General features: G+C 48.4%; 1 protein-coding gene across 1 annotated transcript; it reads left to right on the forward strand.

Moving 5' to 3' along the window:
• The first annotated feature begins 876 nt into the window (after positions 1-876).
• On the forward strand, positions 877-16,415 carry PTPA (protein phosphatase 2 phosphatase activator). The gene is made up of 10 exons (XM_015826110.1): positions 877-935; positions 4,091-4,194; positions 4,616-4,702; positions 6,417-6,542; positions 7,082-7,199; positions 8,478-8,577; positions 9,031-9,155; positions 9,377-9,477; positions 15,775-15,882; positions 16,168-16,415. Exons 1-10 carry the CDS (start codon positions 911-913, stop codon positions 16,240-16,242), a joined length of 969 nt encoding a protein of 322 aa, XP_015681596.1. The 5' UTR covers positions 877-910; the 3' UTR covers positions 16,243-16,415.
• The last annotated feature ends 1,051 nt before the right edge of the window (positions 16,416-17,466 follow it).

Raw genomic sequence — 17,466 nt, forward strand, 5'->3', positions numbered from 1 at the left:
CTCAGTGCATTTGCATCTTGGCAACTTTATGCTAAGTGGACATTTGCTAAGTGCCCCAATCTTCCTGATCTGGGCTCTGTGCGGAACGAAGGAATAGGAACAAATCAAAAGTCAAATTTATTTTAGTTTGGGATTAGAACAGCATGGACATAGTGGCGATACAATTTTTTAAAATGTGTTCTTGGAGAAAAAACCAAAGCCAAGGCTAAGGAATAAATCCATAAAAAAGAAATTGTTTGTTTATTCAATTTCCGTAGTGCCCGTCTCAACTAATGACTGGGTGGCTTGCAAATTCAACAATCATACAATAAATATAATGCAATTTAAAATAAATAGAATAATATAGCATAGTATATTTTGCTATGGTATGATGTAATGTATAATAGAATAGAATACAATATACAGTATAGTATAATATTATGCTATGCTTTGATGCATTGTAACATGTTGTAATGTATTGCAATATAATAAAATAATAAAACACTTATATATATATATAAAATGTGAGATAAAATTATCAGCATCATTGGAGCGCCGTCTAGAGGCCAAACAAGTGTAACGTCTTAACTTTCCCGCCGCCCTAGACAGGCGCACGTGGTGACGTCATGCACGCGCGCGATGTAGTGTTGTATGTATAGAGTAGCAACTGTGGCCCGTCGGCCTTTTCTCCCTTTGTTGGCTTCGTTGCCCTTCGCCGACATGGCCGAAGGAACGTCGTCCGCTGACGCCCTAGTCACAGATGGCGTGCCCTTGACAAACATGGCCGCGCCGGCTTCCTCTTCGCGCCTTCCTATTCGCCGCCGCCGGCGTTGCCCTTTTTCAAGATGACGGGCCGGCGGTTCCTCAGGGCCGTCAGGTGGTGAGGGTTGAAAGGCGGCGGCGGCGGCGGTTTCTCCTCAGTCCCGAGAAGATGGCCGAGAGCGAGCGGCAGCCGGGTAAGGGCCAGCCCCGAGAAGAACCTGCCCTCCCCCGGCGGGGCAGAGCGGGGGAAGGCGACTCCGCCTCCCCTCCAAGAGGAAGAACGGCCTACCTCGCAGGGTCGTCGTAACGCTCTCCCGCGTGCGCCAGGGGGCCTCCGGGGGTCTTTTGCTCCTCTGAGGGAGGAGAAAACGCCCCCTTGAGAAAAATAACATGGGGGTCTTATCTCGGGGGGGCTTTGCTTCTTCTGTGGGGAGGGGGCGAGGCTCAGGCCTGGAAGGGCTCATCCCATAATAACAAGGCTGGGAATTAGGGTTGCTGGCACACTCAGCCAGATGTTCAGACTGGTTTGGGCGTTTTATTCACCCATCTACCCTTACTAAGCAGATGTGGATGTTTGAAGGTGTTACAGTAACAGGGAGTCCTCGACTTATGACCAAAACTGAGCCCCAAATTTTCTGTTCTTAAGGGAGACGTTTGTTAAGTGAGTTTTGCCCTGTTTTACAAACTTTTCTTGCCACGGTTGCTAAGTGTACCACTACATTTGTTAAGTTAGTAACTCGGTTGTTAAGTGAATCCGACTCCCCCGTTGACTTTGCTTGTCAGAAGGTCGCAAAAGGGGACAATGCGACCGTCATAAATATGAGTCAGTTGCCAAGCATTTGAATTTCAATCGCCATGATCGTGGGGGTGCTGCAGTGGTTATAAGTGTGAAAAATGGTCATTTTTTTCAGTGTCCTCGTAACTTTGGTCACTAAATGAGCTGTTGTAATTCGAGGACTATCTGTAAGCTGTTCGAAGCAAAGCTGCCTTTTGCAATTAACTGACAGAGATTTGGTCAATGCTGATAGAAGTCAAATGTCCAAATAATACATTATTATGTTTTGTCGCACAGTCAGCCAGATGTTCAGACTGGATTTGCCATTTTATTCACCTGTTAGTAAGCAACTGGATTAGACAGATGTGGATGTCTGATGGTGTTGCAGATATCATTGCAGAATGTCAGCTGTTCCCAGCAAAGCTGCCTTTTGCAATTGACCAAGGGTGAATTTGTCAATGCCGATGGGATTCGGGTTTTCAAATAATAAATTATTATTATGGTTCTTCACACAGCCAGATGTTCAGACTAGATTTGGCATTTTTGTCCACCTATGGAGTCCTTCCAAAGGACCTAAAATAGACAGATGCTGTTTGATGGCGTTACAGTGTAGGATGTAAACTGTTATAAATCATGCTGCCTTTTACAATTGACTGATGAGGATTTTATCAGTGCTTGTGGTGTTCAAGTAGGGATTCAGTTGTTTTGGGATTGCACCAAAGGCGTTTATTGGTCCTGCCTTTGCTTTCTTTTGCCACAGTCGTTCTATTTCTATTTGCCGATCTTTGGGTTTGGTTATCTTCTCCAGTTCTTTCTGTCTCCAGGTACCGTCTTTCTTATCAACAGGGGTGAAGTCTGGGGTGTTGTGTGGCAGTCGCTTGTGGTTTGTTGCGTCGTCAGCCAGATGCTCACTCAGGATTTGGATGTTTTGTCCACCTATCGAATCCTTCCTAACAACCTGGGATGGTTAGCTGTTAATGTTATAGTGTTATAGGTCTCATCCCAGGATGTCAGCTATTTCGAGTAAAGCTGCCTTTTGCAATTGACCGATGGGGCCGGGACAATGCAACAGTCATAAATACATGCCAGTTGCCAAGTGACTACATTTTGAATGTGTTTTGGGATGATGGAGGTAAGGGGGCCAAGAGGCCTGAATTCTTATCTCCTAGAGTTATTTTTCTAGTTTCTTCCCAACATGTCAGTTCTTGGGATAAGAATAAATTGGCAGCCAATCAGCTGTCCTGCCCTTGAACTAAAATTGTGGGTATCTCAGCTGGGGCAGTTTTTGGCCTCCATATTTATGAAATCTACTTCCAAGCGTAACTCTTCAGAGCTGGGACCCCTTTGAAGCGTAAAACCTTCTTTTCTGGAAAACCTCTGCGGTTTAATTGATTTCTTAGTTGCTTGAATTGACAGGAAACCTTTTAAACAGACAAATAGAGTGTCACATGTACAAACAAACGGCTGGTGGCTTTAACCCGGAAATTTCTAAAACCTCCAATCATTAAATGCTGCCTTGAGAGAGAGAGACGTGCTGTTTAATCTCGAGGGCTGTGTTGCATTAATCCCTAAAAAAAAAAAAAAAAAGCAAAAAAAGGGGTTTCTCACATCAAACCTTTTGGGTTGCATACAAACAAAGTCTGAAGCATTTTTTGCTTAATCACATTCTTACTTAAATTAATTTGGTATTGATCACTGCTTATATTAAGTAGGGTATTAGAGTGTCGTATTGTTATATTCTATTTTGGTCTGTTTTGATACTCTGTGACCAGTAATACAGGCAGTCCTCGACTTACGACCACAACGGAGCCCAACGTTTATGTTGTTAAGTGAGAAATTTGTTAAGTGAGCTTTGCCCCATTTTGCAGCCTTTCTTGCCAGATTTGTTAAGTGAATCACTGCAGCTGTTCAGTTAGTGACATGGTTGTTAAGTGAATCAGGCTTCCCCATTGACTTTGCTTGTCAGAAGGTCGCAAAGGGGGATCACGTGACCTTGGGACATTGCAATGGTCGTAAATATGAGTCAGTTGCCAAGCGTCCAAATTTTGATCGCATGACTGTGAGGATGCTGCGACCCTTGTAAGTGTGAAAAACGGCCATAAGTCCCTTTTTTCAGTGCCGTTGTAACTTTGAACGGTCACTAAATGAAGTGCTGTAAGATGAGGACTACCTGTGTACACATTCCTTCATGCTTTTAGAGCTATCAAAACTGGGGGCTTGCAGTGATTTAATTGGGTTTTCTCTCCTTAAGAAACCTAAAACATATCCTCAGTGCAATGCAACACTTATTTTCAAAAGTTCACTTGACTTCATCTGGACCCACACCGTTTATCTCTGCCTGCCTGCAGATTTAATCATGGGAACAGTTAAAAGCAAGGGTCCTGAGGGTTTTAACTCCCGGGTGATAACAGTTAATCTCCTGCATTTATTGCCTTTTGACTGTATTTCCCTTGCATCTCACTCAGGCACAACTGAGAGACGGATTTAAAAACCTTCTGAAGAGATTTTCCTCCCCTGAAGGAAGTTGAACCTTTCAAAGATCTGTTGTAATCTGACTGCTTTTTCTTCTTCCAGAGGCCTCTGAGGAGACACAGCCTCCCCCTCCCTCCCAAAAGTTCATCATCCCTAAGAAGGAAATCAACATGGTTCCTGACATGGCCAAGTGGAAACGGTCCCAGGTACGGTTGAAAAGCTTGGCTTGGCATTCTTTGGCTCGGGCAGTAGAGGCAGTAGTGAGTTTTGCCCCGTTCTGTGACCTTTCTTGCCACAGTTGCTAAGTGAATCACTGCAGTTGTTAAGTTAGTGACACGGTTGTTAAGTGAATCTGGCTTCCCCATTGACTTTGCTTGTCAGAAGATTGCAAAAGCACGACCCTGGGACTCTGCAACCGTCAGAAATAGGAGTCAATGGCCAAGGATGTGAATTTTGATCACATGACCAGGGGGAAGCTGCAAGGATCCTAAGTGTGAAAAATGGTCATCAGTCACTCTTTTCGGTGCGGTAGTTAACTTCGAAAGGTCACTGGATGAACTGTTGTAAGTCGAGGACTGCCTGTACTGCTGGTCCTTACATTCTGTGAATGTGTGTGTTTTTAAACAGGCGTACGCTGACTACATGGGCTTCATTCTCACCTTGAATGAAGGAATCAAGGGGAAGAAGTTGACCTGTGAATATAAAGTCTCGGAGGTAGGCTGTGTTTTGCTCTCTGATTGAACATAGAAACAGAGGGCTGGAAGGAACCTTGGAGGTCTTCTAGTCTAACCTCCTGCTCATGGTAGGAATCTTATACCATTCCAGTCAAATGGTTCTTCAGTCTGTTTTTTAAAATCTCCAGTGATGGAGCACCCACAGTTCCTACAGCACACAAAGCTGAAAAGAACCCCACATTGGAGTTAATCAGGTTTAGCCTGCTGTTTTCAAGTGCTCTCGTCTTTTCCTGGTTAAGCAAGTTGGGCAAACACTTCCAGTGTATCTGGCTTGACCGTCATCTGTTTAGAAAACTTACATATGCCTCACACGGAGATGACTTTATTTCCTAATTCAGAATGTAATTGCAAATTCGGATTAAAAATGGGTATCGTATTTGGTGTTGAAGTGATCCAACGTAGAACAATTTCTGGTTCCTGATGGTTCAGCTTCCAGAAATATGCCATTTATGAAATATTCAGACTGACCAGCTCTAGAGAGGGGAAAAAAAAGGAGAGGTTCAAAACAAAAACGTAGGATTATGCATTTATAATGGTGCATTTATAATTTATAAAGGCAGCTAATAGCCCCGTCTTGCACATCTGTATTAAAAGCAACACACAGTGCTTAGGAAGCTTTTATCTTGATGGACATTTAAGATTTATCCTGATGTGGTTGGAAGAAATTATGTGTCTCCTAAAATCTCAGGTTTGCCCTCTCTTAGCGTGGAGAGGCTAGCCTTTGGGATTGAGTGCAGTTCATAGGAAATTGCAGAGCATGTGAATCCAGCTACCAAGCCAGTTTGTGGAAACATTCCAGATTATCCCATTGCAACCTAAACTGGAAATAAATTTCTTGAAGGAAGAAAAATCAGAGCGCTTATATCTAAATATTACTAAAGTTCTCCTGTCTGTTTGTAGCCTTCAGTTGGGTGAAACGGTTTATCGCAAGACAACAGTTTTTGAATCAGGGTAGCCCAAATGGGCTAACTTACAGAGTGCATCCCAAATCTGGGAGCCGAGACTCCACGGTCACCCGATCATTGTTTCCAATGCTCCCTACAAGGGAGGATTTCATACCTAAGGCAGGACTGGAACTCCCAGCTTCTTGGTTTCTAACCTAATATCTTCACCACCAGACCAAATGGGCTCCCCTTTCTTCCTTTCTTTGGAGAGAGAGAGAGAGAGAGAGAGAGAGAGAGAGAGAGAGAGAGAGAGGAGGAGGAGGAGAAGGAGGAGGAGGAGAGAGGGATTTCTACTTCCCCTTCCTTTCCTTGCTTGAAAGAGAGATTTGAAAAACGGCAAGGATCTCAGCTGCAGGCAGACCAGGCAGCGGATCAGCAGGCAAACCAATCTTGGCTGCTAATCCAACCACAGCAAAAATTGATTAAGGAGAGATCACAGGCATCTGGGCTACCCTGTTCCTGGGGAGGCTGGTGAAAACCATACCCTTCCCGTAGGCTGGGGACACCGAGGCAGCCACAGGCCTTCAGCGAAAGGGGCTTTTGAACCGATTGAAACGGGAGACGGTTCAGAAACTGATTGTGTGTTTGGGCTCTGAGGGCTAGGGCCCGCATCTTTTTTTGTGTGGGTGTGTGTCGTGACCAGCATTGCCCACAGCATTCCACGGGTGGCCTCTCTAGCATCTTATAAAGTGGTAAACGTGGCAAAACAGTGTGTGTGCCGATACGACGGCTGTACTTTCTCCCCGACAGCCCATCGAAAAGCTGGTCACGCTCCTCAACACGCTGGATCAGTGGATCGACGAGACGCCCCCCGTGGATCAGCCGTCTCGCTTTGGGAACAAAGCTTTCCGGACGTGGTATGCGAAAGTGGACCAGGTAGGCTGGAGGGGAGCTGAAAGAGAGAGGGGAGAGAGTCCCCTGGAGAGAGGGTCAGACGTAAACCTGTCTTTGCCGGTCAGTTTAGGCCAAAGAGACTCCCAGAGTTGTAAAGGACACTACAAAGGCCACTTGCTCAGGGGCTCAAGTGCAAAAACAAAGATATTTTTTTAAAAATCTGATTTGTTGTTGCGTGAGCTTATAAACCTGGATTTTCAATCTCGCGGCCAGCTGACCTTCTCTTAGAACAAATGTGGCAACTTTAAGACTTGTGGACTTCAATTCCCAGAATTCCTCAGCCAGCCACACGATCCCTTGCCCAGCCTCCATTCCCCAGAATCCTTAGCTACAGCCAGGTGCCACAAGAGGCAATGCTGGGGGAGGGGGGGGCTGAAGTCCACACCTCCGTAGTTTGCTTGGGGTTGGCTGCTGTGAATGATAATAGCTGGATAGGGGGAACTGCTCGGCTTGTAGATTTATTCTTTGGCTGGGATTGCAACGATGGGGTCTCTAATGGCTTGATTATGGCTGCACCCTAGGGGGCAGAGTCCCTGGTGGCAACTGTCATCCCCAAACAGCAAGCTGAAGCCGTGCCCGAGGTGGCTGTGTATTTGAAAGAGTCCGTTGGCAACTCAACTCGCATTGACTATGGCACAGGTATTTATCCATTTAAAGCATTTATATAGCTGCCCATCTTCTAAGCTGCTGCTGAGTCCAAGAAGGAACTTTTGGAAAGCTAGTTTATCCTTTTTTAAAAAAAAAATGCATGAAAAATTCAAGACTGCAGGACTGCCAGAGAACCCGCAGTAAAGCCACAGTCAGCCACCAGTCGGCACTGTCATCCTGGTTACCCTTTAGCTCCAATTCCTGTTTTGTTCCTCCTACTTCAAAATTGAATGCCAATTTAGCTTGGAGGGAGCAGGAACCACCTGAGATATTCACACTCACACACGCACACAAAACTCACTTTTCCCTCCATGTTTTTTTCATAGCTCTTGCCTTAGACTGCAGTCCCCGTCATTTCCAGCCAGCCTGACCCACAAGTGGGCTTGTCATTTCGTGTGACATCACAGCAAGAGAGCTAAAGCGAGGTTTAACCGCGCTGAGTGAAGCATTTTTTGAGTTTTCTGGAAATGTTAAGTTGGATTCTGAGGTTGACAGACCCAGATTAGCTCCATGTATTTTGCACACATGCAGAGGCTCCTTAAATCTTTGGAATGACTGTTTTTTTTTTTTAATTCTTTGTTACTAACTTTCAAAAGTAAATAATTAAAATACAAAATTACAACCCGAAGGGAACACAAGGAAAGTTTAAAAAGTGAACACAGATACAAAAGGAAAAACGAACAAACAAAAACAACATGAAAAAAGTTACTTCCAACCCTCTTCAGTACGGATGGAATTATACAATAAAACAGGATCTGGCTGGGGAATTCTGGGAGTTGGAGTCCCCACATCTTAAGGTTGCGAAGATTGAGAAACACACTGTGGTCACTTTCATGCAGACAGAGAACGGAATTCCTGGGGGAAAGCGGAAATGCCCAAAGCGCCTCCTTTCTAAGACATTCTCAAAATAATGAGTTTTGAAAGGGTTCCAACCTCACCTGAGCCTCACCTGGCTGAGGTGGCTGAGTTCTCAGTAGAACTCAGACAAGAGCGACTTTATTTATTTTTTTAAATTATTTATTCCAATCTCACTTTTATTATTTCTCCAAATAACTCAAGGTGGTGGACATATACCTAATACTCCTTCCTCTTCCTCTTTTCCCCACACCAGCCCTGTGAGGTGGGTTCAGCTGAGAGAGGAGCTGGCCCAAAGTCACCCAGCCAGCTTTTATGACTAAAGCCGAACTAGAACTCACTGCCTCCTGGTTTCTAGCCTTAACCAAACTGTCTCTTCATTCGTCATCCTGAGCGTCTCCTTTCTCCCCACAGGCCACGAAGCGGCCTTTGCTGCCTTCCTTTGCTGCCTCTGTAAAATCGGCGTCCTCCGGGTGGACGACCAGCTGGCCATCGTCTTCAAAGTGTTCAACAGGTAAAGTCCAGGCCTCTTCAAGCCGCCGAGGTTGACAGCACCACTTTGGAACAAGTTCTCAGAGAGCTGATGCTGTTTTCCTTCTGCACCCTCCCTCTTGGGCCCTTGTGCAAGGGGAGAGGCAGGAGATCTGCTTCCTGGGAAAGTGAGGAGGCCAGAACCTGAAGAGGGAACAGAGGACATAGAATAATAGGGTTTTAAGGGGCCTTGGAGGTCTTCTAGTCCAGCCCCCAGGTTCTGCCCACGTTACGGCTTTGACCGAGATCCCAAATCCTGCCCAGATTCTCCCTCTGCTTCATCTTCTGGTCACTCCATTATTCCTCCCAATGGGGGGGGGGCTTTTCCCATGTGGAGGTTTGTTTTGTGGCTCTGTCGGGCATCAGCAGCAGACCGGGATAATAAAAGGCTGAGCTGCCGCACAGTCACGGCCCATCCAAGTTTATTTGGTTTCAGGTACTTGGAAGTCATGCGGAAACTCCAGAAAACCTATCGGATGGAGCCAGCTGGCAGTCAGGGGGTCTGGGGTCTCGACGACTTTCAGTTCCTCCCCTTCATTTGGGGAAGTTCCCAGTTGATTGGTAAGCAGGCATGTCCTCCCCCCCTCCCTTTTTCTCTTCCTCTCTCTGCCTCCTCTCTTTCTCTTTCCTTCTTCCTTTGCCTCTGTTGCGCTCTTGCTTTCCCCCCTTTCTCCTTTTCTCTTCCTCTGCTTCTCTCTTTCTCTTTTCCGCTCTCCACTTCCATGCAGCAAACCTCCTCCAGGGTTTCACTTCCAGCCCCTCTGAAAAGATCCTGTTTTTAGATCACCCCAACCTGGAGCCGCGTCACTTTGTGGACGAGAAGGTGGTGAACGAGCAGCACAAGGACTACATGTTCCTGGAATGTATCCGGTTCATCACTGAGGTGAGACTGGAATTCTGCCTGGCTTCCCATTCCCTTTAGCCCAGGGGTGGTCAACCTTGGCCCTTTTATGACCTGTGGACTCCAACTCCCAGAATTCCTCAGCCAGCATGGCTCAGCTTGGAAAGCTCTCCCTTTCCCTTCAGCATGGCTGGCTCAGGAATTCTGGGAGTTGAAGTCCACCAGTCATAAAAGAGCCAAGGTTGCCTACCCCTGCTTTAGCCAAACTTTGGCGATGCAGAGGCAGGTCCTCAGTCTACGACCCCAACGTTTCTGTTGCTAAGCGAGATAACGAAGTAAGTTTGGCCCCATTTTATGACCTTCCTTGCCTCAGTTGTTGAGCAAATCCCTGCATTCGTTACGTTAGTCGCACAGCTGTTAAGTGACTTCCCCACTGACTTTGCTCGTCAGAAGATCGCAAAAGGGAATCTTGTGACCCCGGGACACAGCGACTGTCATAAATATGAGTCAGTTGCTAAGGGTCTGAATTTTGATCACGTGACCCTGGGGATGCAGCAACGCTTGCAAACGTGAGAAACGGGACTAAGTCACTTCTTTCAACGCTGTCATGACTTTGAATGGTTACTAAACAAGTGGTTATACGTCAAGGACTCTTCGTGGTCGTTTTGTATTCTGGAAGGAGGCCCGATGTTTGCAGCAGAAACTCCTGGTAGGTTTTCCTTATGCCTTGACTGGGAGAATTTGTGAACTGGACTCCAGTTGTGTTCTTGCAGCTCCACCTGGTGACCGGCGATTTCTCGATTTTATGAAAAAGGTTGGACTGCAGGAGCCCCACTTCTGCTTCTAAGCCGGGTTCGGTTTGGCCTGGTCTGCTTTGTCTAAGAAAGGTGGGCTTGACTTACAAGGGTTTGTTTGGCGACTGTTCAAAGTTACAAACGTACAAAGTGACCTGTGACCATTTTTCACACAACTGTTGCGGCATCCTCAGGGTCCTGTGGTCAAAATCCGGACTCTTGGCAACTGGCTCAGGTTTAGGACGGTTGCAGCATCCTGGGGTCACGTGATCCCCTTTTGCGACCTTCTGACAGGAGCACCTTTGCTCTTTGGAGATCCCTGAAAGAGGGACAACATTCAGCCTACGTTGGGGGCACCACAGTCCGCGCACAGCCTCCCTTCTCTTCCCCCCACCCAGCGTAGTCTTTCGGTTCCCAGGCAGCTCTCCTTCCTTCCCGCCCACGGCTTTGTTCCTTTGTTCAGCAAGAGCATCTCCCTGTCTCTTGTGGGGTTCCCCCCCCCCGGCCTCATTTCCAAAGCAGGGCTCCCCCACCACCCCTGGGTGGGGTGTGGCGTGGGGGGGTGTCAGTGAACAGGCCAGAAAACTATTGCCTTCCCACTCACAAATTCCACGCCTGGAGAAAACCAGGAAGCGTTTAGCATTCCTGCCTTTTTTTCTCCCCCAAGTCCCAAACATGCAGTGCAAAGCTTTTTAAAATGTTTTATTAGTTGTTGTTTTTTCCCTCTACACCCCCTTCTCGACCCCTACCCCACCCGGGCTCCCTGCCCTCTTGCCCCACTTTTAATCTTGCCGTAAGGATGGGCGACTAATGAATTTTTACAAATGGATAAATAAATCCGGCTTCTAAATTTGAGAAAGTTTTGGGAATAACGGAGTAATTTAATAATTTAAATAAAGGAGCTGGGGCGGGGTGGGGGCTGAGAAGGGGGTGTAGAGGTAAAATAAAAGGTTTTTTAAAGCTTTGCTTTGCAGGTTTGGGGCTTGGGGGGAAAAAAAGGCAGGAATGCTAAGCCCTTCCTGCCTGGAAGGGAAGCCACGGACAGGAAGGTGCTGGGCTCAGCTGCCTTCCACCCTCCCCTTTTCCATCTCCTCTCCACCAGTTTTTTTTTTCAACTGACAGAGGAACCATTTACAAAAGGCCGATTCTCTTGGGAACACAGAGGCAGGAACGCAGCGTCTGTGAGTAATTTCCTGCTCAATATGGTTAGCCTGACTCATTCCGTTCCCTTGGGGTCACTGCAGGACTCTCTTTCTCTCTCTCTTTCTGTTTCTCTGTTTCTTTCTCTCTCTGTTTCTTTCTCTCTCTTTCTTTCTCCACCATTCTCTCTCCCTGTCTTGTTCTTTTTTTCTTGTGGCTGGAACCAGCTGCAGCTCTTTTCTTCCTCTCTCTCTTTTTTCCTGCCTCTCTCTGCTTCTTTTTTTTCTTTTTCCCAACACTCCACCACTTCGTCCGTCCCCGGTCTTCCCTCTCCAGCAGATGTCCGTTTGGCACCTCGGTGATGCCCACCTGCCTGGGCGGAGTGGAGTCTCAGGGTGCCAAACTCTGGTTTCGTAACCGAGGCTGCGCGAAAAGGTCATCTCTTTGGAAGACAAACACAAACCACCATCTGCCCCAAGCGACAGCGACATTGTGGGCGCCTGGCCGTGAAGGGGCAGGCAAGAGGCTTTCCTTGTCTGGGTCACAGATCCCTTTTCTGCAAGCGCTGATCAGTTTTTGAACGTTTTTCTGTCTCGTTTCTTTTTTCAAAAATACATAATTTTTATTGAAGTTGATCATCATATAAAATGCAATGTACCGCCGCCTTGAGTTACTTGTAAAAATAAAGATGGGGAAGGAAGGAAGGAAGGAAGGAAGGAAGGAAGGAAGGAAGGAAGGAAAACAAGATCGAATTTCCTGACAGTGAATGGAACAGCTGTTGTGGGTGCTCCATCACTGGAGGTTTTTAAGAAGAGACTGGACAGCCACTTGTCTGGAATGGTATAGGGTCTCCTGCTCGAGCAGGGGGCTGGACTAGAAGACCTCCAAGGTCCCTTCCAACTCTGTTATTCTGTAATTCTCAAATGCAAAGGAAGATGGTAAGGAAATAGGAGAGGAGAAGGAAAGAGGAAAGGGGAAAAAAGTGATTTGCAACCTTTTTTCGAAGCAAAATAAAATAAAAGCATCCCAGGGTCCTGTGTGATCGCCATTCGCAACCATCCCAGCCAGCTCGTGGCAAGCAGAGTCAGTGGTGTGTGTGTGTCTTAACAACAGAAATTTTGGGTTCGCTTGTGGTCGTAGAGGGCCACCTCTAAAGGAGGGATAGCAGCCTAATAAATAAATAAAAATCAATCGATCCAACAGCCCAGGGGTTCGCTCTGGAGGAGCCTCACGTGAGCTGAAGTCTCCGATGCTTCTTGGGAAGAACTTAAATGCAGCTAACCACCTTTGTGGGCCTTTGGCAGCCTGGATGAGTCACGCTTAATTCCCTTTCGAGGATCTGGCTGGGCATGACGAAGAGGCCTCTGCAGCTCATGCTGCCTCGGGCTTTTTTCAAATTGGGGCCTCGCTTCCCCCCCCATTGCCCCGGCTTCAGTCCCCGTCCTTCGATTAAGGCCCTGGAAATCCTCCAGCCTTTTGCCTTCTCTCTCAGAGGTAACTGCTCCCCTGTTCGCAGATTGGAAATAGGATGTGGAACGACTTGCCTCCAGAAGTTATGAGTGCTCCAACACGGGAGACTGGACAGCCATTTGTCTGATATAGGGTCTCCTGCCTGAGCAGGGGGTTGGACTAGAAGACCTCCGAGGTCCCATCACACTTATGACCATTGCAGCATCTCTGTGATCACATGATCAAAATTCAGATGCTTGGCAACTGATTCATATTTGTGATGGTCGCAGAGTCCTGGGTCACCCGATCCCCTTTTGCAACCTGACCAGCAAAGCCAATGGGGAAGCCGGATTCACAACACCAACCGTGTTACTATTTAACAACAGCTGTGGCAAGAAAGGAGGTAAAAAATGGGATAAAACTCACTTAACAAATGTCTCACTTAGCAACAGAAATCCTGGGCTCCGTTGTGGGGCTCCTTACCTGTATAAAGGCCAACCTCTAGCTCACAAACTGCATTTTTCCCACCCCTGCTGGAGCCCTTGAGGACTAGGAGCTTGAAAAGCAGGTGTGGCAGATTCCTCGCCCCCCCCCAAAACCACATTTTGTGTCTATTCCTTGCCCCACCCCTGTCCTTCTGGCTTTTTCCCCCCCTGTGTTTTGGGGTGATGCTTTTCCTCGGTTCCTTTCGGCAGCTGAGCCAAAGAAATTCTGCAAAGAATCTGATAACCCCTTTAGGTTTGCATCAGCTGATTGCCCAAAGACGGAGGGGGGGGTGGACGGGGAACCCAATCTGGTTTTTTTCCCCTCTTTTCCCCCCCACCCCAAATTTGTACTTCTGCTCCAGACCCTCAACCCTTGTTGGTTTAGCAAGGAACCGTCGTCCTTTTCTTTGCTCTTGAGGATGGGGAATTTTTTGCAGCTGTTGGGGGTAGAAATGAAATCCAGGCCTTGTTATAAAGGGTGGAGAAAGGGGGCTGACCACCAGGGGAGGGGGAGGGGGCTGATCACCTATTTTCTCCCCCCTCCACCCCCCACCATGTTGCCAGTCTCTTCCCCAAAATACCTTTGGGCTGAGTGTAGTGATTTTCGGTGCATTTAAAATGCAATTCCCCCCCCCCTTTCCACCATCCATTTTAATTCCCCCCTCCTCTCCCCCTCCTCCTCCTCTCAACCCCTCTTTGTTTTTGATGCTGGGGGGTTGCAGTCTGAATATTCTGTGTGCTTTAGGTCTGGAGAGAGGAGGAGGAGGAGGAGGAGGGGGAGGAAGTGAGTTATTTTAAAATCCGCATCCTGCAAGGGCTGTTGACTTCTTCCCAGGCTTGCTTTTCAGCTGGCGCTGCAGCTCTGTGGTGGATGATGTCATGGAAACTTCCCTCTCGGCAAGTTGAGTTGCATTCCCTCCCAGGCTTCTCCTCCTCCTCCCTCCCTCTCTCTCTCTCTCTCTCTCTCTCTCCCCCCCCCCCCCAGACAGAGCCAGCTTTCTTCTGAAGGGTGTGCCCCAGAATCGTGTCCAGGAAAAGTAACTCGGCTGCTTTTTCCGCCTCCCCGCCAGCCCTGCCCCTTTCGCTTGGGAGTTCATCCCAATCGCTTTCTTGCAAAAGGATTCCAGGCAACGAGGAGCAAGGCTGGAGTCGGAAAGGTCGGGGTGCAGCCTTCTGGGGGAGTCCTTCCCTCCCCCCCCCCCACTGTAGATTGCTGCAGAAATCAGAGCGCTTCAACCGGGCGCCTCAGCTTTCCGAAACGCTCCGATGCCCAGGCAGCCAGCAGAACCGGTCTTTTGGCCTCTTGGGCAAGGTTGGGCTAGGCGCAGATCGTCAGGCAGGAAATAAATAAGAGAATCACAGGGTTGGAAGAGACCTTGAAGGTCTTCTAGTCTAGCCCCCTGTTCTAGCAGGAGACCCTAAACCACTCCAGACAAATGGTTGTCCAATTTCTTCTTAAAAACTTTCAGTGTTGAAGCACCCACAACTTCTGAAGGCGAACCATTCCGCTGATTTATTAGTCTCACTGTCAGGAAGTTTCTCCTTAGTTCCAGGTTGCTTCTCTCCTTGATTAGTTTCCATCCGTTGCTTCTTGTCCTGCCTTCAGGCGCTTTGGAGAAATAGGTTGTGCCGCCCCCTCCTCTTCTTCATGGCAGCCCTCCAAGTATTGGAAGACTGCTATCATGTCATCCCTGGTCCTTCTCTTCACTAAGCTAGACATACCTGCTTCCCTGAAATCATTGTATGATTTAGCCTCCAAGTGCCTTACCATCTTTTTGGCTCTTCCCTACCCTCTTTCTAGAGTCCGTGGGTGTGCGCGTGCGGGTGTGCAGCCGTCATAACTTTGAAAGTAGCATTTTGGGTGCTTGGCCTGTGGCTCGCAGGTCAGCTATTTGCAGCATCCTTGGGGCTCACCTGTCCATGCTTTTCACCAGTTTCCAGTCTTTACTTCCAACTTCTGGCATCTGCATCGTGCAGTTAACCCAGTTCTTAAGTGAACCTGTCTTCCCCATTGACTTTGCTTGTCAGACGGTCGCAAAAGGGGATTGTGTGAGCTTGGAATGGTCGTAAGTACGAAGCAGTGGCCATTTTGATCAGATGCTGCAAAGGTCGTAACTGGGAAAAACAGTCATAAGTCGCTTTTTTCTGTGCTGTAACAATCACTAAATGAACTGTCGTAAGTCGAAGGACTACCTGGAGTTGTGTCCCAAATTTCAGGCTCTCTGTTTCTCCCAACGGTTTTTCTCAGTGCTTCCAGAGAAGCCGCCCTGAACCAACGGCCGGCAGCCATAGCAGCAAACGGGAAAAATACCATCCAGGATTTTAACGTTCTCACCCCCAGATGTGCAAAAGAAAAGTCGAGAGGAACTTCCCACAGGGACCGTGTGGGGGGGTTTTTTAGACCACTTTGGTCTCCACTTTGTTGTGGGGGATGTGCCTGGAAGTGAACCCTGGTTCCTTTTGCCTTCCAGATGAAGACAGGGCCCTTTCCTGAGCACTCCAACCAGCTGTGGAACATCAGCGCTGTCCCTTCGTGGTCCAAAGTCAACCAGGGGCTCGTCCGGATGTACAAAGCTGAGGTGAGGAAAGGCAGAGGAGGGGGGGGGACTGCACCTGTCGTAGTTCTGGATCAAACATCTGCCTGGACTTGAGGCTCTACGAAGGTGTTAGGCAGTCCACCAATGTGAGGACCTGGTATTGGTCAGCCTCCCTGGACCTTTCACGGAATGGGATAGTTGGAAATTCTGGCCTCAGTCGCGGTCGTTAAGTCGAGGACTACCTTTGCCTGGTGAGTCCAGTCCATGATGGACGCCGATGTCAAACTTCTGTCCCTCTTCTGTTTCCCCCCCCCTCCCCTTTTCTAGTGCCTGGAGAAGTTCCCCGTCATTCAGCACTTCAAATTCGGCAGCCTGCTCCCCATCCAGCCCGTCGCGCCTTAAGGAGCTCTGTTGGTGATGGGACCGAGGAGGGGGGAGCCCTGCAGAGCGACGGGAGGGGTCCCCTTCCCACTCACCCCAGTACCCGCCGGCCTTGATGCTCCTCCCTTTCGGCAGCTGCCTGGCGGGGCACAACTGTCCAAGAAGACCCTTGCATTGACGCAAAAAGAAAAAGAAAAAAAAGGCAAGAGGTGGACTTGAGTCGGGCCACACAACTGTCCCCCCCCTCCTCTGCACCCCCTTTTTTGTTTGCCCCCGGATGGTTGGTGCTCTTAAGACTGGGAGAGGGGGTGTATATTTTGCTGGGCAAATACACATGCTTTAAATTTAGAGACAAGCTGGCCGTGCTTGCATTCTTCCCGAGGGTCCCTTCCCAATCCTTCCATTTCTTTGCCGTGATCCCCTTGGACGGGGGTCTCCAAACTGGGCAGCTTCAAGACCTGTGGACTTCAACTCCCAGAATCCCCCAGCCAGCTCTATTAAAGTCCACAAGTCTTAAAGTTGTCAGGTCTGGAGACTTCTGTCCTCGGAGGACTGGGATTTGGAGGGAGTTAAAAGAGAGGCCCTGAGGACCCCATTCTGCAAAAGGAGATCGGCTTCCTTTTGGGGGCGCAATGGGTCAGCTGGTAGGTTTTCTGCGACCCAAAGCAAAGATGGAGGGAGCTGAACAGGCTTCTTTGCGGCAGTCAGGAACGGAGTAAAAATTGAAGCACAGTGTTCCTTGACTGGCATGGAAGTTTGCTTTGAATCCAGATGCATCGCTATTGGCTAGCAGCAGCCCACTCTGGCCCTTTCCAGAGCCGTGGGACCACAGCCCCCATCATTCCTGACCTATCAGCATAGTCAGGGGATGGGAGTTGTAGTTGAAGTGTCTGGAGCCCCCGCCCCCAAAGAGTGATAACACTAGTTTCTCAGCCGTGGTGAGCCCTGGTTTCATCTGGAAACTTGAGCTGGGTTGAAACATCCCCCTCAGCAGTTTTGGGGTACTGGGAAAGGGCTGGGCATCTGCAGCCTCATGTCCCAGTCCTGAAACATGAAAGATAGGAAATTGTGGGAATGTCAGAGCCCCACGAAGCTGCTCAGTGGCTTTTTCCCTCGAATTCAGTGCAAAATCTCAGATCTCTTACATGCCAAACCTCCCCCCTTTTGGCCCGGTGGAGCAAAATTGAGGGCAGCACCCTCCAAGGGGCGGGGTTGGAAGCCAACCTGAAGCCCCACAGTGCCCCC

This window comes from Protobothrops mucrosquamatus, unplaced genomic scaffold, assembly GCF_001527695.2.
Source record: "Protobothrops mucrosquamatus isolate PMUCROS unplaced genomic scaffold, P.Mucros_1.0 scaffold2962, whole genome shotgun sequence".
Classification (NCBI taxonomy): Eukaryota; Metazoa; Chordata; class Lepidosauria; order Squamata; family Viperidae; genus Protobothrops; species Protobothrops mucrosquamatus.